The 24,314-nt window shown below is 55.8% G+C and overlaps 2 protein-coding genes across 9 annotated transcripts in view; one reads left to right on the plus strand and one right to left on the minus strand.

Annotated features, from left to right (window-relative positions):
• Window positions 1-24,314, plus strand: part of SHMT1 (serine hydroxymethyltransferase 1) — a 1,020,383-nt gene that overhangs the window by 954,782 nt on the left and 41,287 nt on the right. The window lies entirely within an intron of this gene.
• MPRIP (myosin phosphatase Rho interacting protein) overlaps window positions 1-24,314 on the minus strand; it is a 180,495-nt gene that overhangs the window by 62,927 nt on the left and 93,254 nt on the right. For 3 of the 8 annotated variants that reach the window (XM_084861483.1, XM_084861480.1, XM_084861482.1), the window contains exons 4-12: window positions 23,209-23,360; window positions 17,633-17,717; window positions 12,129-12,339; window positions 10,906-11,065; window positions 10,552-10,818; window positions 6,565-6,706; window positions 5,696-5,809; window positions 4,140-4,196; window positions 2,908-2,976 (exon numbers count right to left, since the gene is read on the minus strand). In XM_084861483.1, the coding sequence (XP_084717609.1) occupies window positions 2,908-2,976; window positions 4,140-4,196; window positions 5,696-5,809; window positions 6,565-6,706; window positions 10,552-10,818; window positions 10,906-11,065; window positions 12,129-12,339; window positions 17,633-17,717; window positions 23,209-23,360 (1,257 nt within the window). Of the gene's footprint in view, window positions 1-2,907; window positions 2,977-4,139; window positions 4,197-5,695; window positions 5,810-6,564; window positions 6,707-10,551; window positions 11,066-12,128; window positions 12,340-17,632; window positions 17,718-23,208; window positions 23,361-24,314 lie in introns of all 8 variants that reach the window. The other 5 variants (XM_084861484.1, XM_084861485.1, XM_084861486.1 and 2 more) reach the window with 3 other exon arrangements.

Here is a 24,314-nt window from a genome sequence, read left to right on the forward strand (position 1 = left end):
TTTAGAAATAACAGTCAAACTAGACAAACCAGTTTTCACAGGGACTGTGAGTACTGCCTTTCTCTCAGAGCACAGACCTCGCCTGCGGGATAAAACCAGGCCCCACGCTCCATGGCTCCATGGAAGCATCAATGCCACCACTTTCCACTGCTCCCCGCCCAGGATGCCCCATGGTGACGGTTCTCACACGTGCTGTCAGGATGTCTTCATGCTCTTAGAAATGGAAGTTAGCTTTATTAAAGAGTTTGTGAGCTCTATCTATTGAGATTTACTATATTAGAAACTAAACTAAAAAAAGTTTAAACATATCTACTCACTTAAGAATACATATAAGCCCATTTCATTTTAAAATACAAATATTACTTTAAGAAAACAGTGATAAGAGTGGTATTGTTTTGCATTTTTACAAATCTCTTTAATATCTGGCTTTTCTCATCTGTTTCTGCATTCAGTCTGATGGATGCATTGTTTTGGCTGAAGTACATGTTTTGTGAAGTCTGGCCTTACACAAAAAACGGAGTTGAAAAGGGAAGACGCATTTATTTATTTATTTATTTATTTATTTATTCATTCATTCATTCATTTATTCTTAGATTTTATTGATTTTTTTACAGAGAGGAAGGGAGAGGGAGAGAACTAGAAACATCAATGAGAGAGAAACATTGATCAGCTGCCTTCCACACACCCCCTACCGAGGATGTGCCCGTAACCAAGGCACATGCCCTTGTCCGGAATCGAACCTCAGTCTGTAGGCTGATGCTCTATCCACTGAGCCAAAACGGTTAGGGCGGGAAGACACGTTTAATTCCTCAGATAACTGTGGTCACTTTTTGGTAAGTGGTAGTTTCTTAAACGTTAACTACAAAGTGGAATCTGAAATCATATCAAGGAACTTTCTGAACCTGGTTACACTACAGCCACAGTTTGCCCTGCCCGTTGAATGGGTCTGTACAGCGTCACACACTGGTCCTTTGGAAGAGAGCGAGTTACACACACTTCCTAGTGCTGACACATGTCATTTCTAAGGTCAAACACTGTATGTGTCAGCATCACTGCCCATTTGGTCAGTAGAGTCTGTAAGAAAAGCAGAGCTGGTCTACGGCCATACCACCCTGAACGCGCCCGATCTCGTCTGATCTCGGAAGCTAAGCAGGGTCGGGCCTGGTTAGTACTTGGATGGGAGAAAAGCAGAGCTGGCTGGTTCCAGATGAATCTATTTCCCAAAGTTCCAGTTTCGGCTTGAAACCTTATCTCGCAGCACTGGCAATCACTCCTGCCAGTTGTTTTCCTAAAAGGAACAGGCTCACTTGGTTCAATTAGAAAAATGTCTGCTAACCACCCCAGTGAAGGAGCGGCTTGTCTGTCAGTTATCCCTTCCGGGCAGGGAGGATGCCCCAGCGGGAGAGGCTGCTCGGCTGGCGAGCAGGCAGGCACAGCCACCAGACTTTGGTGGCAGCAGAAGTGTCTTAGGCTTACTTCCCATTTCAAATCACAGAATATTAAAAAGATGGCTCTTCAATGATTAAGACTTAATACAATTAGTAACTTTCTATTTTAGTTAATCCTCACCTGAGGGTATTTTTTCCATTGATTTCTAGAGAGTGGAAGGGAGAAGGAGGTGGAGGGGGGAAAGAGAGAGAGAAACATTGCATGAACCCTGACCAAGGCCAGGGACCCCTGCAACTCATGCACATTCTCTTGACTAGGAATCAACCCATGATCCTTTGCTGTGAGGACCAGCGCTCTAACCAGTGAGCACACTGGCCAGGGCCATTAGTAACTTTCTTTAAGTGTGAGTGTGGTAGTTAGGAATGCATGACCACTGACCATCTGTGGCTGCAGCCTGTGACTGCACCGAGAAACCAACAGTTTCACTTGCCACTGCATTGGCACCAGTGTAAATGTGAATACAATGAAAAAAGCAAACAGCATCTTAGTTTTATAACAATAATTTTGAGTATCCCAGCTCCCTAAAGTGTCTCCAGGGTCTGTAGCCCACACTCTGAGAACTGTTGGTTTATCCAAGTGGCAGACACACACAGTGTGTGGGTAGGCACTTCCATGTGCTTCCGGATCTCCTGACATCAGGCACACCAGGGGCCAGCCCTCACACTAGTCTACACCTGCCCTGTATCACCATTATCTTTCCACTGCACTCCGTTAAACACTTAGGTTTTTAGGTGTAGGGCATGGAAATACCAGTCCCTAATGATAGACATTTAGGTTCTTTCCAGCTTCCTGCTATTAGAAAAGTACTGAATGACTAACCTTGGACATAGACCTTTTACTACATGTGGCAATATATCTAAGGATTCCTGGAGTGGAACTACAGGGGAAAGTTAGAAACACATTTGCTAAATTGCTAAAAAAAAAAAAAAAAAAAAAAAAAAAGAAAGAAAGAAAGAAAAAAAAGAATTTTTGTCGGAAAAAGAGCTCCTCTGGGGGTCCTTTGACTGTGGAATCAGGACTGTCGACTGGGCTAACCACGTCCACTATCATGTTCTATGCTCATCCAGAGGAGAAAGAACAAGATGTTTTAGTTCAGTCTTCAAAAGACTCACTTTACCACAAACTCTTATTGTAGAAAAAACAAAACTGCTCATCTTGAGCTTTAAAATAAGACATCTTTGTTTTTCAAAGAAGTTGCTCAAACCTACAGTGCCCAGGTGCCTGAAGCAGTGCCTCAGGAGACCGCACCCCGCCTGCCAGGCAGGGCCAGTGGTGAGCACATCCAGAGCTAGCTGCACTGCGCTCAGACTTCCCACAGGTCTGGACTGGGAAAGCCAAGAGGCAATGCGGACACCGTCCACAGTCAGCGGGGGGCTCAGCCCAGAAGCCTTGGGCTCCCAGATGCCACCTGAACCCCTTCCGCCGTCTCCCCAATGGGCTCAAAGCCAAGACACTCACCTCTTCAGCCACCGAATCCCGGTAGTATCTCAGGCTTTGATCAGCAAGGACAAACCAGTGTTTCTTCCACTAAAATGGAAGGGAAAGGCAGACTCAGCTACTACACAGCAAGTCCTGCTCCAAGGGGGCTGGGCCATGTCCCAGAGAACCCGCTGAGCAGGCGTACAGCAGAGGGCAGGGCCTGCGACAGCCGCAGACACACACACACACACAGAGGGCTCACTCAGGCCCAGGCAGCCAAGCACATGGGATTTCCGGGCACTTGTGAAGCCTGGCTCCCCAGGGACGGGGTAGGGAGGGGAGTGCGGTGGGTGGGCTCTACGTAACCCAGAGGTGTGGCTAGTGAACAGTGCCTTCACAGTCCTCAATCTCAACTCTAAGGGCCTGAGCCCTTAGAGCTGAAAGGTGGCTGTGAGATCAGCATTTTCCTTCTAAGGAGGCACCTGGGAGCCATAGCCACTGGCTGGTTACCCAGGGGGTGCGCCCAGTGCAGCCAGCAGTGCAAACCAACCAGCCAGATTCCCACGCCGTCTCTGAGAGGAGCAAAGAGGGAGATGAGTCTCGGGCAAGGCTGAGAGGACTGACAGAGAAGACGTGTTGGCACAGCCACTCGGGTAGCAGGGGGAGAACGTGGGCGGGCAAGGTTCCAAGGCTTCCTGGTGTGACCTAGCAGGCGGCTCCTCATGCCTCCTTGGAGTCTGGCCTTCTAGCCCAACCAGGGTCAAGGTAGGGCTGGCAGGTCCAGGGCTAAGTGGCTCTGCCCAAGTCTGAGGGGAAGAATGTACTAGATGGCTCTCCCAGGACTACGGCTGAGCTGGACAGTCTTGCTGCCTTCAGCGCTGTCTCCTTGGCTGCCTTATATGCATACACAAGCCAACCCTACAACCAGAGGCTTTCCGTTCCTGGGAAGCCTGGTCTCTCAGGAAACTTTGAGGGAAGAACAGCAAGTGGGGAGCTAGTGTTGGGGATGGATGTCCCCACAGCCTAAGGCCAAGGTCACTGCTGGGCACAGGAGAGCCGTCCACACCCTGTCAGCAGGCGGGCCTGCTGGCCCCTCTCCAGAAGCCTGTCCACTGTAGCAATGGGGCTGGGACACTCCACTTTTCGGAGGAGATGGAGGTCTGCCAGAGGTGAAGGCGGAGCCAGTGCTCACAGACCAGCCAGGGGGAAGGCCAGCTCGGCCTGCAATTGCTCCCAGCCTCTCAGAAACCACAGCAGCTCTGCATACGAACCTGGCCATCCTCGTACTGCTTGGTCAGCCAGCCTTTCTTGAAATTCAGCAGGTCAGGCTGAGAAAAAAAAAGAACAATTCAGAGGAAACACTGTGGCATCTCAGTCATGGGCAAAGGGTGACTGACAGAGCACACATTTCTGTCTAGATCTAACAGACACTAGGAAAAGGGTTTCTTCACCTACCAGATAAGCCTGCATGGCCCCCCTTGACCCAGTGGGCATTGCCTGCTGCCCACAGGCACACACAGCTGTGAGGAGCAAGATGCGAGGATGGGTAGGCTACTGTGAAGGAGACCCCACCTTCCGCCCTGACAGCGGGCTGCCTGGTGCTGAGACAGGCCCTTGCTCCATCTTCCTGGGAGGCACAGAAGATTGGCCCAGACCGAGAGCCAATGAGCATATTATGTGAAGGGAAGATCTGCAGTGGCAGCTAGAAGGAGAACTCATAAGTTCTGCAGAAGCCACAAAAGACAGAGAGAGAGAGAGAGAGAGGAAAGACCACTGGGCAGAGGCTTCATCTGGTTTTCAGCCAGACACAGCAGCTATCGTGCCAAGACCCTCAGGCCACTTATCTGTACCAGGATGAAGTTGAGTCTCCCTTTCCTTACAAGGAGCAAAACTAGGACAACAGACAATGAAGCAGGGGGTGCAGGACCACCAGTGGGGCTGGTCCTGCTGGTCCCTCCTGCCCTGTGCTGTCCACACCCCCGTTGGGATCCCCAGCTTGTATTACGTCTAGTACCCTGTAGAGCTGCTACCTGAGGGACACGGATCAACCTTCCTCTAACCCTCCATACTCTCTGCTTTCCTACCACCATCCTGAGCAGAAGCAGACTTTGGTGTCTTCCTGTACTCCGGGGCCTGGGAGGAGTGAGAGAGAAGGGATGTGCAGTGGCAGGACAGTGACCAACAGCATCTGTCCTGGGAGTCTCTGCTCCAAAACCTGGAGCAAAACTCAGAACTCAAGGAAAAACAAAACTTCCTCAGGTAAGAAACCTCCTGTCCTTGCGTCAAAGTTTCATGTCTGTCAAGCTGGTGGCTGCACGCCCTGGTGAGGAAGCGGTGGCATGGGCCCTGGGCTCCTCAGGAGGCGAAGGACAAAGGCCGTGAGGAGCCTCAGGATACCCCCAGGGCCTCCGGCCTGTCACTGCTGGAGGGAGTGATGGTGCCACCTTGACTCCCTCTTGCCATTCCCTGAGCAAGGGCCTGTTCTCCCACTGCGGGAAAATCCCAGCCAGAGGGCTTCAGTCTCCAAAATGTCATAGGAACAAACACCCCAAATAAGAAGAACCGGGGTTCTTTGCTTTGGCCCCGATCCCTTGCAATCAGGATTCTGCTGCCTTGGCTAGGTGGCTACCTCCATGGGACCTCAGCGCTCAGGGGGTCACCAAAGCCCAGGAAAGAAAAAGAAACAGAGCAGCTGTCCCATCACAGACACGAGGCCCGTGGAAGGGGCTCCAGCACAGATGTACGGGCAGAAGCAGACAGTGACCTCAAGGGACAGAAGCAGCAGGAGCAGCACTCCAGGCCTGGGTGCTTGGGCGCCTGGGCTCACCGTCAGTGAGGACTCCATGGACCTCCTGTCCAGTGACTTGGCTCTTCGGTGTGGAGACAGGGGGGAGGCTGAGGCGTCCGGGAGAGGAGCTGTGGGGGCTTCACTGGGGAGGTCCTGTGGCAGAGAGTAGCCGCCAGTCAGTACTGTCAACTCGGGCAGGAAGCAGGGAGTCCGGCTGCCAGAGCTGTGGAAGGGTCAGGACTGTAGGGACCTTGTTCCCAAGCGAGGCAGCTTTTGCGGGCAGGCAGAGGACAGGAGCCTCCGTCTAGCGCCTTCTGCTTTGCTTCTGGCAGTGGGATCTGAGATGCCCAGGCTGGTGGAGCAGCCTTGTCTCCCAGACACACCAGTCACCATCAGTCCTGGACCCGCCCACCGCTGCTTCTTGGGTCACAGAAGGAAGAGCCCTGAGTTACATGGCTGCAAGCAGAGCAGCAGGTCACCTCAGGGGCCCAGAGAGAATCTGAGTAGGAGGAAGATGAAGATCAGACAGGCAAGGCCACAAGGCGGTGGACAGCGCAGGGGGACTGGGAGCAGTCCACCCTGTGGAGTGGAGAAAGGAGGGCTGTGGCTGCCACTTGAAAGAGAGACAAGAGGTGTCCGGGCTCGTGGCCGGGCTGCCGCAGAGAGGAAGAGAGGCTCTGGTCCCACCAGGGACTTCATGGCCGCAGAGCGGCCTCCGGTGAGATAAACAAGTTCTGAAAGGAAGAGCAGAAGGCAGGCTCTTCTTTAAGAAGGTCACTCATTGGAGAAGGAGATGAGAGACCCAAGCAAATGACTGTGAACAGAGAATGGGGAGCCCGGCAGAAGTGTGTCAGGGTGTGTGTGGGGCCTCAGAGAGGGCGGGGCCATGTGTCCCATCCAGAGCTCACCCGCTTCCTGGGGAATGCCCTCTTCTCACTACGGCCCTGGCGTGTGTCACTTGATGGTGAGTGCCCAGCTGACAAGTTGGTCTCCATGTGCTCTGCCTTCTCAATGTCCAAGGCTTCAAATTTCTCAATGACCTGAGACCTCCTGCAAGAGAGGACAGGAGGCTGCTGGGGGGAGACAGGGCCACCCAAGAACAAGGTAGGTTTGGTCTCAAGTTGCAGAGAGGCTCCTTCAAGGCACCCCCTCACACTGGCCCACCCTAGCCTTCCCTGGACCTCCCCTGCACAGTACACCTGGCCCTGACACCCCTCCCTGAGCTCCCTCTCCCCCCTGCAAAGGGTGGAGCTGTGCAGGGTTGGGCATCAGCCCCCCCTCCCCCCAACACTGGAAGTCCCTAATGATCTGTTATGATGACACACTTGGCAACCACACAGCCCATCAGCAGTGTCCTCCCCTGAGCAGACATGATCAGAAGGCAGTCACATGTGGAGGAGACGGACGCCCAACCTCACTGAGTATCTAGCAGATCATAATGCAGACCCCATCCCAAAGGTCCAAAATTTAGCAAGAAAAAGGCCCATGAATTAACATTGTTCTGCCAACAGTAAAAGAATCAAAAAACAAATCAAAACAAAACAAAGCAAGTTGATTTCATGTGAAAGGCCGGCGGCATCATCAGGCCATCTATGGCTGGAGACGGAGCTGAGATGGGAGCGAAGCAGCGGAGGAGGGGCGAGTAACGTCATACAGCGACACAGCAGGAGAAGGTGGAGAGGGGCAAGACCTGAAAGAAAATAAGGCTGGAGAATAAATAAACAGAAAGGACTGCTTTTTAAATCAAATAATGGTAAATCAAAATTATTCAAAGAATCAAAGAAACAAAACCCGAGGTGACATTGAGGAGGGCAGACCACCTTCCTCCCAGAATCACCAGTGTTTGCCCCGTGGACGTGGCAGGGAGGGGCACCCCAGGGGCCTGGAATGAACGTTGGCAGGCCACAGGACAGAGGCCTGTCCCCCCACAGGGACACCCAGGCAAGTGCCCGGAGGTGCCTCTCAGGGAGGGTGTGCATTCTGGACAAGTGGCAGGCCGAGGGAAGGGACTCTTGAGTTCTAGGGAAGAAGAGAGGAAGCAGCCTCAAAACCTGAGACCCGTCCCTCACCCAGACCAGCTTTTTTCAGTGAGGGTTTCCATTAAGCATGGTATTTTAGGATTTCTTTATCAAGGAAGGCTTAACACCAGGGCAGCACATGGGGCACCTGCACCCTCTGCACTTCCCTGTGCTTCCACGAGAAGAGTGGGAGCCCCAGTGCACTGAGCTTCTGTGGAGTCTCCTCCAGACACAAAACTTATCCCTGGCCAGCCTGCCGGAGCAGCAGCGCAGGAGGCTGAGGGGCAGCAGCGGGAGAGGGCATGCGTCTGAGCACAAGAAGCTACGGCAGAGGCAGGAGTTCCAGGACCATAGGATGCTCTTGCAAAGGCTCGCCTGGTCAGGCAGATGATGCTCCCCCCATGCCTGACATCCCCATGAGGTCTGATAAGATTCCAGGCCCCTTCGAGGCCTCAGAGGCACTGCTTGCTGAAGGAGAGCCCCATCCACGGAGGCCAAGGCCCAGGAAGCCCCAGGGAGGCCATAGGAGCAGCGCCAGGCCGAGTCCATGAGACTGCCTGCTGAAGAGCCGCCAGGGTCGCAGGAGGAGGAGTCCGTGAGAGACGAGGAGAGAGGCTCTGTCTGCAGCCTCTCCACAAGGATAGGCTCTGTGAAGTCAGCCATGTTTACTTTTCACACTGGGAAGTTTTAAACTTGGGTCCCTAGATGTGTTGCCTCCTTGAAAACTCCGCCCTGCACTGGCTGACAGCACAGGAAGGGGGCGCTGCACCTCTGTCAACCTCTGGGCTCTCAGGACCGCATGGAGCTGGCCCTGTGTGAGTCACCAACAATTCAGCGAGGGCCATGTCCTCCCCACGCTCACTCAGCAGCAGCTCACCATCCAAGAACTGTGTTAAAGGCCTGGGAGTGAGTCTGCAGGCAGAGCTGAGAGCCCAGAGGACTGTTTCAGGGCCATGACTTTTCAGGAAACCAACTCATCACCCCCCAACCTGGCTTCTGGCAGGCCTGGCTCAGTTGCCACGTTGGGTAGCTGTGGCTGACACTGCCAACGTGGGGGTTCTACTCTACTGGGGGCAGGATCAACCACGCACAGGTCAGCCACACAGGACCAGAGAGCAGGCCTGGGGAAGTGACAGCAGCCAGTCAGATGCCATCGGGGCCAGTAAGAAAGTGACGTTACAGTGTTAGGGTGCAGAGCCGGTTGGGTCCCAGGGGTGCCAACACCAGGTAAAAACCCACGGTAGCAAAGAACATGCAAAGCCCCAGAGATGCTGCCAAGCCCAGGCCTGGAGATCAGAATGAATTCAAAGCCAAGCAGGTGAGCTGAATGTTAATTCTCTGGTGTGCACTGAACCAGTGGTCGCCCCACCATCGCCTTCCCAATTCACAGCCTGCGGCAGGCCAGCGCGGAGCCGTCCCACCCTGGCAGCTGGCTTCCTAATCCCCTAACCAGTCCCTTCAGTTACACATTTCCTTAACCACTTACAAGACAGCCCAATCATGCTGTGGGAGCAGGGCCTTCCCAGCTCAGGACCCAGCGGGTATGTGTCTACTGCTCCAGCGGTTCCCAGGGGAGTCACCCTGCTTCTGAGCCCCTCTCTCTGCATCTACACATGGGGATGCTGGCGCAGGCCCCTCAGGGGGTTACTAATGAAACAGGAAGCCAGCCCTGTCTCTTGGAATTAGGAATATTCCGTCTTCTTCTCTTTCAAGACCAACCACTGTGGGTGTCTTTTCTTTATGCTGGAGATGAACCCACAGGTGCACAGGTTCTTTCTACCTGGGGCATGTGGAGAGTGCAGAGGTGATACGAAGAGAAGGGAGCACAAGAGGAAGGCACCCTATGCCGGTTCAGCCCCTTATGGGAGCCCATTGTCACCCTGGCCTGTCGCCACAGCATGCCTCAACTCTGAGCCTTCTTAGGCATTAGTGGAATAGTGAGGACACTGTGAACACTTCTGGAACTTTTCTGGAAAGTGAACTTCTTTGGGAATCTAATGAAAACTATGGATTTTTTTCCACGGGGAAAAAAAATCCCCCCCCCCCCCCCAGACTTTCAAATGGTTTTAGAGGCCCAGCATCCTAACAGTGATCTGGGCGAAAACCCTGCTGTTGGGCAAACAGAGACCAAGGCTCTTCCTTACCCTTAGTAGGGGGGAAGCTGTTATATGAGAGGGGCACTCGGGCGCTCTGGTGCAGACAGGGGTGTGGCCTCAGAGTCAGAATCAAGCAAGTGCTGCAGGAAGAACTATGCTGCCACCCCATGCCCCGGGCATGGCCACCTTCCCTGCCCCTCTTCCACACCTGGACCTGGGAATGGCAAGGAGAATTCCTGCTACCACCTGCACCTCTGCGGGCTCCCTGCCTCCACTGTCTCTTTAGAGACCAGAGCTGGGCTGGGAAGGAAAAGATCCAGCCACTTAAGGCCTGCAGATGAGGATCCTCCCAGAGGCCCTCAAGTCCCAGGCTAAGCAGCACTCATAGGGAGCAGCTGGCTCCTGGCCTAAGCCTCTGGGTACCCAGAGATCCTACATTCTAACCCCCAGGAGCTGAGTTCTGGAACCAGAATGCAGGGTCAGGAGGGGAAGGCTCCCCACATGCTCTGAGTGTGCTTCCCAAGCAAGGCTCAGGAAACAGGTGTATGCGGAGAGGACACGGGGAGGGAGAGGAAATGTGTAAAAAACTGTGTGAGAAGAGTGCGTAACAGTATGTGAGTGTGTGAGACTATGTGTGAGGACGTGTGTAAGAGAAAATGTGGGAGTGTGCAGGAGAGATGTATACGTGTGTGTTTGTGTGTGTGTGTAAGGGGGTGGGGGCGCAGAGGGATCTGTGTGCCTGTGTATGCACGTGCTTTCAGCCCTCCAATTCCCTCCTTACCTCCGCTCGTAGCCAAACAGACGAGCCACCTCTTCCCTGCCAGGGCTCCGGGCCCGAGTCCTACGCTCCAACCGCCTCCTCTCCACCTGGAAGGCTTCTCGGTGGCTGATCCTGATGGCCTTAGGGACGTCGGCCAGGGCGGCATACTGCCTGCTGGCTTTAAAGGCAAAGGTGCACCCCAGTCTCTCTGCTCCCCGCCCCCCCGGGCTGCTGGAGTCCACATGAGCAGGAGGCGGGCTGGCCACATCCAGAGAGCCGAGGGAGCTGCTGCAGACCATTCGACACAAGGGTTGAGAACCTGGAGAAGGAAAGGGATGACCAAGCTCCTGGGAGGGTGGTCCAGGGCCACTGTACCTGTTGTTGGGGGTGCTGGGGCTGGGAGGGGAGACCGGCTGGGGCAGTGGATGCTCCTCGGCCTTCAAGTCCTGCTTGGTCTTCTCCAGGGAAAAGTAGCCACTCTCCACCCGGACTTTGCGGCCACAGTCCATGCGGTCGCTGCTCATGGCGCTCTCCTCTGGAAGCGAGGGGTAGGAGACACTCAGCCTGCTGCCACGCTTGGTTTCTGAGGATGTTTTCTCCAAGCCCACACCGATCCAAGCAGGGGCCTCTCTGCTTCCACCTCCAAAGGCCCACGTGGCTCCCCAAGGCAGGCGGTGGGGACACATCTTCCCGCTGTGCCTTGTCCTCTCCCTACGTGGCTGCCTCTTGGCAGATGGCCAGGGAGGCCCTCCCCTTCCCGCCTGGGAGCTTGACTGGAAGAGCAGGACCTTTCCCCCAGCCCTCCAAAAAGATGTCCCCCAACAACTACTTCTTAGCAAGTATCCAGGAGGAACCAACTAGCCATTTATCTTGTGTTTGGGGAGGGAAAGGGAAAAGGCTTGTATGAAACCAGAGGAGTGAAGGGATTTTAGACAGACTGGGTGTGTGCTCCCCAGTGAGAATGGAGGCAACGACTGCTCAGAGCTGGGTCAGTCCCAACTGCCCACTTGTCTTTACTGATCTAGACTCAGCACAACAGGAAGAGCTGGCCTGCGTCTCACCGAGCCGTCCAGGGCTTGGACCAGGAGGCAGAGGCCGTGCCCTGCTTTGCTCAGGCCAAGTGCTGCGTGGAAACCACGGGGAGGCCAGCGGCTTCCTCCCCAGCACCCTCTCCCCTGCTTCCGGTCCTGGCAGCATGGGGATGGTGAGGAGGAGGAGACAGCCCCCCCTGCTGCTGCTCTTAGGGACACAGTGGACTTCTGGGGTTAACTTGCCATGAAAATAAAGCTGCCACAGGGTCAGGAAACAGGCCTCATCACAAACAGACCAGACCTCCTCCCAGAGCATTCTGACTCTCTCAACACCCTTCCGGGGCGTGTAGCACGTGCCATCCTTACAGACAGGCCTCACAAGCCGGACGGGCAAAGGCAAGGCTGGAGCCTAGGAGGTGAGAGAGCCTGAAGCGTGGACTCACGGCTGAACTGAGCAGGCTCCTGAGGGAGCCCCCAGGGCTACCGGTGTAGGGACAGAGGCCTTCCAGAACTGTGAGGAGGACACCAGGACAGGCGGGCACTTATGCCAGCCTGGCCACCACTTACCATCTTCACCCTCCAGCCCAGGTTCCCTCAGGGCGCTGGTAGCAGGAGCCTGGCTCTGGCTGGGACTCTGAGCTGGACTCAGGCTGCTCTCCTCTGGCTGGTCCTTGGCCCTCATTTCTTCCTGCCAGAGTGTAGACTTGGTGGTGGGGACTTTCTCGGCACTGGGGATGCTGCTGCTGCTGGTGACAGCCATCTTGGCTGGCCCTGGCTCCTGGGGAGAGAGCACACAGCCAAGCTAGTGTAGAGGGCCTGGGGGCCTGGGGATTTGGCTAAAAGGACACCTAGGCCAAAGACACAATGCAGAGGCCCAGAATTCCCTAAAGGAAAGGCTCACAAAAGAGAGGTGTCTTGATTGGGAGAGAAGCTCCTTCTGGATGGTGATATGGCCTTTTCTCCCGAGTGCTCGGTGACCTAGGCCTCAGGCCAGGGTTGGCAAATGCATGGAGCAAAGGCTTACGGATTCCGTTCATATTCTCAACACCAAACACATGCAAGTTCTCCCTCCCACAAAACCAGTCAGAGCCCAGAGTAGCGGACCAGGCATTAGAGACCAGACCCCAAGTGACTGGTTCTGAGTCTGTCATTCCCAGATTTCCAGGTGCTCAGGATATGAGTGAGGGGAGCTGAGACGAGGTGAGGAAAGACCACACCATGGAGGTGAATGAAAAGCATGTGTTCACACAGCATCCACACCAGGGCCCGCTCTTAGCCTCACCTACCCTCTTTTTTTTGATCCTAGGACGCTAAAATGAACCTGGGATACCGTTTAAAGGAAGAAGTCATTAGATGCATACGTAAACCTGCTCACACCCTCCTGCCTGGCCCCCCTACAAGTTTGATGGGAACCTACAGCCCAGATGGGAACAGTCTCACCCCATTGCTCCCAGGTCGGAGTGGTACTGCTCTGTAGGGAAGCATGCGCACAGGATGCGTTTGACACAAGGGTCCGTTCAGAGCCCACAGGGACCTTCCAGGTCACAACCCAGAGCCCAGAATTGGGGGTGGGTTTGGGGGAGGGGGTGACTGACACAGGGAGCACACAGAGAACCTTCACTCAACACTGCAAACCGGAGCTGAGACACGGGTGGAGCTGAAACCAGGGTGGCACCCTACAGTGCCAGCTCACACCCTGGCCAAGCCCCTGCCCAGCCCATGGTCCTGGGTGCCAGCTGCTTTGGGCCCTATCAAAAGTGAAGTAGATCTTAACTATCTCCCCTGAAACATGGGCAATAAAGTACAATGGCCACTCTCCCACTTCCATCCTGGTGGCCAAGCCTCATGCTTAAAAACCTACTTTTACGCCTCTCTGACTTGGGGCTCTTGTGAAGGTCTAGATGCTGCCACCGGCTGGATGTGTGCACGTGCAGACACAGGAGCCCAACAGTGGTCACTCACCCACAGCTACTCATTTCGACTATGTGCTGGGCTCTGGCTTGGCACCGCAACATCCCCACCCCACCCCCTCACAGGGAAGGGAGAGGAGGCCTGCTCAGCCAGTAAGGGAAGAGTGAGGTGCCAGGCGCTGTAGGGGCGGGAGAAAGGTCCAGGTTAGAGGCAGGTGCCTTGGATGGGCATCCTGGAGGCTCCACCGAGAGGCCTCGGTACCAAGCCTCACGGGAAGGAGAAAGGCAGGATGGCTTTTCCCACAGACCCGGGACCACACGGCCTCCCACTGTGTCAAAACTACCAGCAGACCCAATTCCTAGGCCGAAATTCCCAAGATTTTTGACTCCTTCAAAAGAAGGGTACTTCTCGGAAGAGGAATGGTTTCTGGCAGTTCCTGAGGGGTCCACTGACCTAAGGAGACCCGACTGCAGGGCTCCGTCCCCTCAGGCAGCACACTGCCCTCGCTTCATGCCCCGCAGCCCAGCCGGCTCCAAAGTGCCGATGGGCTTGGGTGGAGCTGGATTCCTCCGGCAAAGCTGGGTGCGGTGAGGAGAAGGCCCTCCTTGGTGAGTCACCCCCTCTATGGAGGGGTGCTAGACCCGGGCAGGGAGAGGCTGCCAAAAAGGGTAAAGGGTAAGGGACAGGCGACTGTGTCCCCAGCCCCATCCTGTGGGTGAAGTGCCTGTGACACACAGGCAGCCCTTGATACTTGGGGTCATGACCCTAGCCCTGGGGAGGGGATAGAGTGGCAGGAATCCCCAAGAGAGAGAGAGAAAATTCCAGGCCTGAGATATGAGGGGAAGTGTCCGGGAACTGGGGGAACATGCATTTCCCAGCATAAGCAGCTACAGGCCCGCCTCCTGGCCTGGCCTCCCAGCTTGCGCAGCGCTGGCAGCTGCACTCCCTGCCCCGCTTCTGAGCTCCCGCTTCTGGGGCTCTCGGGCCCACACGGAGCTCTCCCTCCTGGGGCAGCGGCAGCGGTGCCTTCTCCGCCTCTGTGCCAAGTGGGCAGGGACAGAGGGCAGGGGCAGCAGGTATAAAGCCATGCTGCCTCCAGGAGAGGGTAGATGAGGGGGAAGCCTGGATTCGGGGAGAAGTCGCTTTTCTTCTTCAGAGTTAAGACAGTGCACAAGCCAGGCCAGGGCTGCACAGCACCAACCTCTGCTCCCCGCACTGTCACCATTGTGGCTGAGGGCGCTGGGCTCACGCTGACCCAGGGCCTGGCTGCCAGGAAAAGAGGCAGGAGTGGAAGCACTAGTTTTCCAGGGCTGGTCTGTATGGCAAGACAGCTGCAGTGCGTAGGACGCCAGCACTGGAACAGTCTGTGCTTGCACCTGGCTGCTCAGAGGCTTCCCTCGCAGGAGGAAGGCAGGCCGGCCAGGGCCTGTCTCTGCACAGCCGGGAAGTCTCCTCTTTGGAGGCAGTTTCACAGAGCCTTCCTCTCCCTTCCTGGGCGTGGACAGCAAGCAGGAGGAGGGTTCTGGTTGGGACAGGGCATCGGAGCAGGCTCCCAAGTAGAAAACAAGATGCCTAAGAAGCAGAGGTGGCAACTCACAGCGCATGTGTGGCCCTGGATGGCTGGAGTGCTAGACCAGAGGGACGTTCCTTCTGGAAAGTTTCATTATGGTCTCGGAAGGCAGGAGCAAAGACCAAGAGCCTGGGGGCTGGGAGCTGAAGGCTCAGCCTCCCAAAGCTTCACTTGACAGAGTGAGCCCCCGCCTGCACACCGGGCTGGGAGACGTGTCCCCGGGCTTCACAGCTCTGGGACTTGGGGTGAGGGCAGAAAATCTCCATTCTTCCTGCCCTGGTCATACCCAGAGTAGATGACTGTCCCTTCTCTAGGTAACTCAGCACCATGAAAAGTCCTCTTGGAGTGAACAGGGCCCGAGTAAGGAGCAGTTCCTGGGCCCATGCCTATTGGGCCACAAGCTTCAAAGGCTCTGGTCAGGGCAAGCCTGTCCCTCCTCTTGCCCTGAGCCCTGGCTGAGAGGTATGTGCCCTTCTTGCAGCCTAATCCTCATCCTCCTTTAGGGCCCGGCTTGGGCCTCTCTCCGCCCCTCTCCTTTGGATGTTCTCAGCAAACCCCTTGGTGCCTACACTCTATGGCCCAACTCCCAATTGCCTGAGACCCTCCTGGGCTCCCGCCTCAGTGGCCAGATGGCAGGGTGCAGCGGAGCAATGTTTCCAGCTCCCCGCTGGTCTGACCCGAAACTATCCCGGGCCATAGAGAGGCCAGGCCGCTGGATCCTTATCCCTACGAGGCCCTATTGGCTTAGGCTTTCCCCACGGTCCCATTTGGGTCACTAGAATACTTCAGCATCAGACTGTGGAGGAAAAACTCTCCTCTGGCAGGCCCCACATCACCCCAGGGGACTGCCTATAGGGGCTGGCCCCTGGAGAAAGTTCACAGCTCCCAGAAACCAGTGGCCTCAATGTGATGCTCTGGAAAGCAAGTGGCAGAAGGAAGAAATCATCCCAGCTGGCTTCTGCCAGGGCTCCCGAGGGGCTGCGTGAGAAGACTGGACCCCAGGCGCCCAGGCTCTCAGAGACCCTCAGGAAAGGGGGTACCTTCCCCACACTCTGACCACATGGGTCCTGCCACCAACTGAAAAGGTGAAGCTTGCAGTACTTGAGGTGATGAGATGACATTAGGGGAGGAACGAGAAACAGCTAGGGAACAAGAACACACCGAATTCCCAGGGCTGGCTCAGTGTCCCCGCACACGTAAGTGCCTTATTTGGAGAGGGCAGCTTACCTTGGAAATGCTCAGAGCCTAGGCACTTACACTGTCTGGGATTTTTTTTCCTCTCAACCCAGGCAGCGCTGGGGGACTTGCATGTGTATCTGCTATCCCCAGCGGAAGCTCCACTCCAGTCCAGGAACGATTCTGCTGGCATTGGGCCCATTTCTTGCCAGAGACATTACTTCTAGGAGGGATCCCTTGGGGAGGACGAATGGAGGGCAGGCCCCAGTGCACGCCATCAGCAGGAAACCAGGACATGCATGTTCGGAGGAACCCACCAGGTGTGGGGATGAGGGAAGAGAAAGGGACCCAGGCAGCACACACCTCCTGGTCCTGGCCCAGGCCGACTTCTGTCACTCGGTGAAGCAGAGAGCAGATAATGAGGCCTACTAACCTCAGGGGTGGCCTGGTTCTCCCATGGGCTGGCTCTCTGCCAGGCTCTGAGCCTTGCTAGATGCCAAGGGATCCCATTCACTATCCTGCCCACTCTCAGGGTCACTGTAAGGCTCGATCAGGCAAGGCAAGAAAGAGCACTTGGTAATGGTCAGGTGTGGAGCAGAGAGGAAAAGAAGAACACTTACGGAACACCTCAAACGGGCCCAGTGTTTACTTTCCTGGTTACAATAGTAGTCTAACTAGACTTCAAGAGGCTCATTTGCAAATCCATTCACAGAGGCTCAGGAAGGTTAATTTGCTACCCAGGGCCCCAAGAGTGTGGAGCATGGCATGGAGTTGCAAACCGCCTTCTGGTACTCTGAGCCCCTGTAGATGGGAGGGAGGAAAGGAGGAGGAAAGTGACCTCTACGGAAGGACTGGAACTGGTAAGACACCCAGCCCCTCCCACGCCGGTCACATGGGAATGGGGCAGTGGCACAGAAATCAGGGCTAGCGTCAGTTTTTCCCATTTATGGTCAAAGCCCAGAGCAGGAGTAAGGTCCCCTGAGAGCCCCTCACTTGGCCAGGGCCTTACGGCCCAGCCCCCCTTCCCAGCCTATGTCTTCAGGGTCCTCTCTCTATGGAAAGTGGAACTGAGCTGAGGCCATGAGGAATGTTGTGTGGCAAGCAGCCCCTCCCAGCATGCTCTCTGTTCCCAGCAGCAGGCAGGACAGCCAGGAGAAGGGACATGCCTCCTGGCTGGGAGCTCCTGGGGAAGCCCCGTGCACACAAGCAGGCCGCCCTGTCCCTGTAGTGGTCCTACTGTGGCTCAGAGAGGAGCCCTGGGTCATCAGAAGGAAGGAGGGAGACAGGCTGGGCTGACGACCGCCTCAGCCCTGACCCGACTCCTTCCTCCACCCCCAGGTTTAGGCTGGGTCCCCAAGCCCTCCCACTTCCCAGCTCTGCTGGGGAGAGGCCACCTGGCAAATGCACTGCCTACCTGTGGCGTGGGAGGCTCCACTTTCCGCTTCTTCTTCTGGTTCTGCTTGTTGGTCCTGGGATAGACCATGAGCATCTCTAGCCATCTGGGGAGAAAAGAGAAGAGAGCGGTCAGACCACTGTTCTCGGAGATGAGGACCCTGCCTTGTTGAGTGGCCCAAGCAGGTCCCATGCTCCTCTCAGTGGCCAGGCCTCCTGAACAGGGTCAGGCACTAGCAGGTCAGGGGCAAAGAGTGCCAGCAGTGCAGCCCAGCACAAGCAGACCACGAGGACCAGGCTCAGGTGCTGACCCTGCAATGGCCATGGTGCAGGTGGCCCAGGGAGGACGAGAGCGCCGCCGTGGCAGAGCGGCAGGCCTGGCCACTGGCCTCAGAGTGCAGCGCACGTCACTGTTTCCATCACTCCCCTCCCTTCAGTGCTTAGACCTGGATCTCGGACTGTCCTCTAGAATGGATTTGGTTAGCAACCTTGTTACTACTGCAGGCCGCTCACGGTTCTTAAAGCAACCGAAGTTCCTCACATCAGGTCACTGGCCTCCTAGACCATTTAATCACTTCTGGCCCCACCTCTACAGTGAGGGCGCTGGGCCCCTCGGCTTTGGTGAAGCCTGACAGGGCTGTCAAGGGACCCACAGCAGGGCCCACACGCTAAAAAGTCCACTCTGGAGCAGCATCAAGAAAGGGAGCAGGAGAGCGTAGGAAGGACAGAGGGCTTAGATCTTGATCGGCTCCACTCTAACCACACCTTGTATGGCTCCCAGCCCTCTAAGTTTCAGCCGTTATCTTCGAAACCAGGGCCTAGCTTAGGCCACGGTGTGACCACGGTTGTCTCATTGGAGCTTTGCAACATTTGGGAGGGTTGGGGAAGGGGGGCAAGAGGAACGGAGGTGAGGAGAACTGGCGGGGATGGCACCAGAGGAAACTGGCCCACTTCCTCCCAGAACACTGGGGTCTGTGCTAAGTCTGCTAGCAGCCTGTGACAGGGGCCGGGTTGTGGAGGCGTCTGCACTGGCAGCACTTGGCTGGAGGCTGCTGTGACAACTGGTACCCCAAGCCTGGGGTGGGGGGAAGAGCTGGTCTCTCGGCACTCAGAGGTACTTCTTTAATTTGAGGTGCTGGGAGGCTGGTCAAGTCAGCGGCCTTCTGGGAGGTGTGCTGCTGCCAGGAGAGTGGGCTTGGGCTGGGCTGTGAGGAATCACAGCACCTGAGCTGAGGGACTCCCCTCTCCCCAACTCAGTCTAGAGCAGGCTGATTTGTTGAGAGAATCCACATTGCCTGTGCCCTCGAGCCTGAGGCACAGGCCCTGCAGGTCACTTTTCTGGGAGCTCCAAAGCCAGCAGAGGCAGACTCTCAAAGGGCCTCACTCAGGTAACCTAGCAGCTAACAGGCTTGTGGGGTTTCTAGGCTGCCCAGGGGCTGAAAGCTCTTTGGGGCAACTCTAAGGCCCTCTTACAGCTGAGCCCAGGAGGGAGGAGCGGCAGCTCAGAACCGCTGAGTGCAGTGCAGGAACATGGCAGGCAGGTGCAGGCCCTTTGGGGTGCACTGAGCCCCTGCTCACTGGCCTAGCTGCTGTCAACTCGCCACACCATGGAGCTGGGCAAGTGTGAGCCTTGCAGGACAGGGCCTGAGGAAGAAGAGGTGGGCACCGTGGTGGCACTGCTGACTATTATAAAAGGAGCGCCTGCAGCTCCTGCCAACACGAACGAGGCAGACTCAGGTGAGCACACAGTGAGGGTGGCCAGGGTCACGGGCACCTCAGTCCCCGGTTGGTGGTGCTGTGACAAGAGGTTGATAGATACCTGGCCCTGAAACAAACGATGAGATATGTTCTCTGCACTCAGATTTCTCAGGGAAGCCCAGGAGGCTAATGTGTCTAACATTAACCAGATAGGCTGTGAATGTTAAATATATCCAGGAAAGAGAGGTGACGGGTGAATGTGGACATGGGATTAGTGGTGGATGTGGGCACCAGGGACATAGGTGGTCCCCAACTTCAAAGGCAGGGACAGGTGAGAAGAGAAAGTCCTGACGCAGCCCAGCTGGAGGGCACAGAGGAACGGGAACCCTAACACCCTAACCCTGCCTCTCCCCACCTTGCCCGTCCCCACCTAAGTCAGTCCCACCCCTAAAAGAGCTGTGTGAACAGTGCCTCAAACACCCTAGAGGTCCCTCCAGCATGAGGAAACTGGGGGAGAATGACCACCCTCCATCCAGCCCAGGCAAGACCTGCTGCCTCAGGTGTTCAGGAGGCCCCACCTCCGAGGAGGCCCGGGAAGAGCTGAAGGGCCATTGGCTCCCCTCGCCGGCCAGAAGTGTCTGCACCTCTTTAGGGACCCCAGAGCTTAGGCCAATTGTAGGGCCCCAAGCCGACAGATGACGTTACTCAGCAAAGGAGCCCTCATAGGACCCAGAGGCAGAGAAGAAGCAAGGGAAGAGGGTTCTTCTGGAAAGAGAGAGGCAGAGAAGGGAGAGAAGATGGTGCCAAAGTCCATTTCCAGGCACACGCCCACCTGACTCTAAAGGAGACCTGAGTGTCCCGGTGGGTGGGAAAGATGAAGCTGCTGCCCCCAGTCCAGAAGGACTGCGGGGTTGGGGTAGGCTGCTGTGCAGAGAGTCCTGCCCACTGGACAAGAAGGAGAGGGCAGGCCTAGGACCTGAAGGGGAAAGGCAGTCACATGAGTTATTTTGGCTCTGGGTATGCCACTAAGCCACCTCCCAAGGCCCCTGCTCTTAGGACTGACCAGTCTACCCAGTTAACTGCCACAATATTTTGAGTTTAATTGGTAAAGGTCCGCCGCTTGTGTCTGTAGGTGCTTATGGCGTACAAATGGCTACACTGGGGACCCTGAGGGCATACACGCCGGGTGCTGTGGTCCCGAAATGACCTTGTGCATCACTGTGATTTATAACAAATGTGTATTTGGTCACTCAGATGACGAAGACCGATTTCTCATGTGTAGGTGGTTTATGTCCACAATGCCTAGCTCAGCACTCTCAAAACCCGTGGACTTTCCTATGTGAGAGGGCTAAAGGCACCTTGTGTGGTTAGTGAGCGACCCTGGGAAGCACCTATGGATGGGCCTGGCTGTCAGGAGAACCAGCCACATGATTAGCGAGTTGGAACTTTCAGTCTCATACCCCCATCTTTTTTGGAGGGGGGAGGGCCGGAGGTTGAATCAATAACTAGAACAGGCCTATGAATGGTCTTCATCACCTCAAAAGGACAGGGTTCAGAGAGCTTGCCGGCTGGGAGCCATAACGGGTTCCACGCTGCCATGTGGGTTCCAAGCTCCACGAGGACAGAAGTGCTGTTGTGTGAGACCTCGCCCTACACATCTGGCTTTTGCCGGGGATCCTTTACTATTCTTGGTAATAAGTATAATTTAGTGAGTCCAAGGGTTGTGGGACCCTCCATGTATAGCAGGTGGTGGAGTGTGGTGGGTGGGGAGCAGTCTTGTGGGACTGAGCCCTCACCCTGTGGGGTCAGATGCTATCTATCCACAGGCAGATGTGTCAGAAGAGACATAAACTCTTGGACACTGTGCTGGTGTCCAGGCATAGTTTGCTGGTGTGGGCATTCCTCCCACCATATGAGAGTTGGGTCTGAGATCCCAATTTACCTTGGCTACCCAAGCTGCATGGAAATGGCAAGCCCCATACACACAGACAGAGTGACCGAGGGAGAGTGGCTCAGGGCAGGGCCAAGGACCCCTGACCTCTGCCAAGTGTCTGACAGCAGAACGTAGGCTGCCTGCCAGAGATGCGATCAAATGCCAGACACTGTCATCATCCCAATGCCATGTGGCACACTACTACCTCACTGACCTGCTCCCCAACTCACACTCCCCGCCTACCCTGAAGACCTCCGACAGCCCCTTTTCTCATCCTGCCTATCATCTCAACCCACCTCTGGAACCCAGCTCCCACGGGAGGGGCTAGATCTCCCAAGGAATCCAGTAGGGCAGTGGAACCCTGGCTCAGGTGTGCCTGCCAGACAAGAGCAAGTGTGAACCAGGAAGTGCAAACAACCCCATATTGTCACTTATACCTGGAAGATGCCCTTAGGCTCCCTATTCCCAGAGCCTCAGTCTCCCAACTGTAACGAGATCTGTAAAAGCCCTTTACACCCTTAAATTGTATGGCTGTAGGGTTAAATACAGGAAGCAGAGGGCCATAGTGTCCTCCTGTTTGCCTGAGGGGTTAGAAATGCAAACCTGCCTCTCTCCAGGGGAGGAGGATTTGGGGGGAGCTGGCACCCCCAGCAGAGGGCCATCTGGTCCTTCTGCTCCCCGCCTACCACGTGTAGATCTGAACCTGGCCCTTGTTTCTCCCAGCAGCAGCCTTGGCCAGGCTAAAGCTGAGACTCTGAAGCCCACGCAGACCCAGAAGTCGTCCAGCGGCTGAACCCAAAGGCTTCACTTTCTAGTCCGGCTATTTTGCAGTAATCAGCCTCGTCCCCCCAAGTCCCAGATTTACTCCTCCAAAAGCCTTCTCAGCCTCACCTGCTTCCTTCTACCTTAAAGGGTGAGCAGGATTCTCCAAGACCACATACCTGAGCTCCGGCCACGTATGCTCGCTGTGCATGTACCACATGTGGCTGGGCCTTCCAGAGCTGACAGCAGATGCCGTTAGAGGGGAGCCGGGCAGGCAGCGCTGCGCGGGTTCAGGAGCAGGGGCTCAGCCCCTCTCGGCCGTGGGCTCCCCTTCCCCTTCCTAGAGTTTCCCCTAAGCCTCTGCATAGAGTGTGCTCAGGGGAGTGGGACGACCCAGAGTCTTTCTGCTCCTTCCACTTGGACAAAGTAGCCAGGGCACACAGCAGCACTGGGGACTCGGTGTGAGCGCGAGGAGTGAGCCAGAGAGCCCGCCACTGGCTGAGGAAGCCAGCCATGTACACAGACCATCCCCATCTTCCATAAGGGCCAGCAGAGGGAGCCGAGCACCTTCCTGGGGAGGGCTTCCTGGCAGAGGGAACACTCAGGCTGACTTTAACAGCCTGGAAGTCCAGGGGTTGTTTCAGACTGAGGGAAGGGCCAGAGTGAAGGCACAGAGGTGCGGACAGTTGAGAAATATACAGCAACAAGCACTCAGGCTGAGGGCGGTGAGAGTGAGGCTGGAAGCTGGGAAGGAACCGCAGGGCAGTCCAAGAACTTGGACTTGATCTCCAGGTGATGGGGTTTCAGGTAGGAGAGAGGAAGGTGACAGTGTTTTGGGGACTGAGCTCTGGTGGTGGAGTGACAGAAGGCAGGGTGTGAGAACAGAGGAGGCCAGTGAGAGGCTTGGGAAGATGTGGCAGCCCCAGAACCAGGGCAGTGCCAGCAGAGGAAGGCCTGAGTCAGCAGGACTGGGGGGGGGGGGGGGGGGCGCGCGTGGTGTACGTGTAGACACAGATGAAGTAAAGGCAATGGGGGTGGAGTGGGCACACAGTAACGCAGGGAATAGAGAAAGCAGCTCAGAGGAGTGAACTCACTAAAGGAAGGAAGTGATGGAAACGCTGCTCATTTATGCCGAAGGGACCCGGGCTAGGGACCTGCTGGTGGGCAGGGAGCACCACCTCCCACAATGCACAGAGCAGACTCACCCGCTGATGATCTCCTTGGTCTCTGCCCGGATGAAATGCTCCTTCTCAGGGGTCAGAATACACAGGGAGAACTTCTGGCCTGTCCGGCCCTCTCCGTCCACCACGTCTGTGCACTGGTTCATGTTGATGGTGCCCTGAGGGAGGGTTGTGGGCTGCAAGAAGATGAGGTAGGGACACTCAGGGCCAGCTCTAAGGGGGCACAGGAAGGCAGCACAGACCATCCCCACATCCCCAGGCTCATTCCGACCTGTGGCTTCATGACAGGCACCTGCACCTCTGGCAGCTGCATGAACCCGACAAGAGGCACAGGGGCTCTGCCTCACCCTGGCCCTTGGAGCTCCACTTCTTACCTGTCCTAGCTGCTCTCCCCTCCCCCCCAGAAGGAGGGTGACAGGCCTGCTCTTCTCAGAGGATACCCCACTGAACACTCCTTTCTTGCTGGAAAACAATATCCCAGCTAGCATTGGGGAGGGGAGGCAGGAAGGAGACCACTCCCTGAGGTCACAGTTGGGATGGCAGAAGCAGCTAAGACCTCATCTTAGAGGGGTTACTTATCCGAGAAAGCAGTGAGAAAAGCTCTAGAGCAGGTGGCTTCAAAATAGCAAGGTTATTTTTAGAGGCAAGAATGGGGCCAGAAGGAAGCCACATCCTTGAAGGTAGGCTATGGGGCTGCGAGGCCAAGGCCGCCAGAGGCACGTGCACCACCACCACATCCAGGAATGCCGTGAGGGGCTGCCCAGTGCCTAACAACAAATAACAACTTCTCCTTTTCTGATAGCAAAGTGGTTAGACATTGAAATTAGGGACAGAAAACAAAAAAAAAAAAAACAAAAAAAAAAAAAACAAGAAAAGAGGGCTTTAAAAATCCCTCCTGAGGTGAAAAGTTAACTGAGAGGTCCTTCCTAAGATGATGTCAGCCCCGCACCCTGTGGCCTCTCATTCCCCCCACATGATGAAGCTTTGGGAAAGGAGACAGGTTGCCATGGCTCAGAAACTGAAATGGTTGTTGGGGGCTCCAGGACAGCTGCCAGTTTCTCCACTGAGTGGCCCCAAGAGTTTGGCATACCCCCAGCCCAGTTCCTGGTGAGACAGCAGTGAGCAGAAGG

The sequence above is a fragment of the Pipistrellus hanaki genome (genome assembly GCF_964339955.1).
Source record: "Pipistrellus hanaki genome assembly, chromosome: 16".
NCBI classification, from domain to species: Eukaryota; Metazoa; Chordata; class Mammalia; order Chiroptera; family Vespertilionidae; genus Pipistrellus; species Pipistrellus hanaki.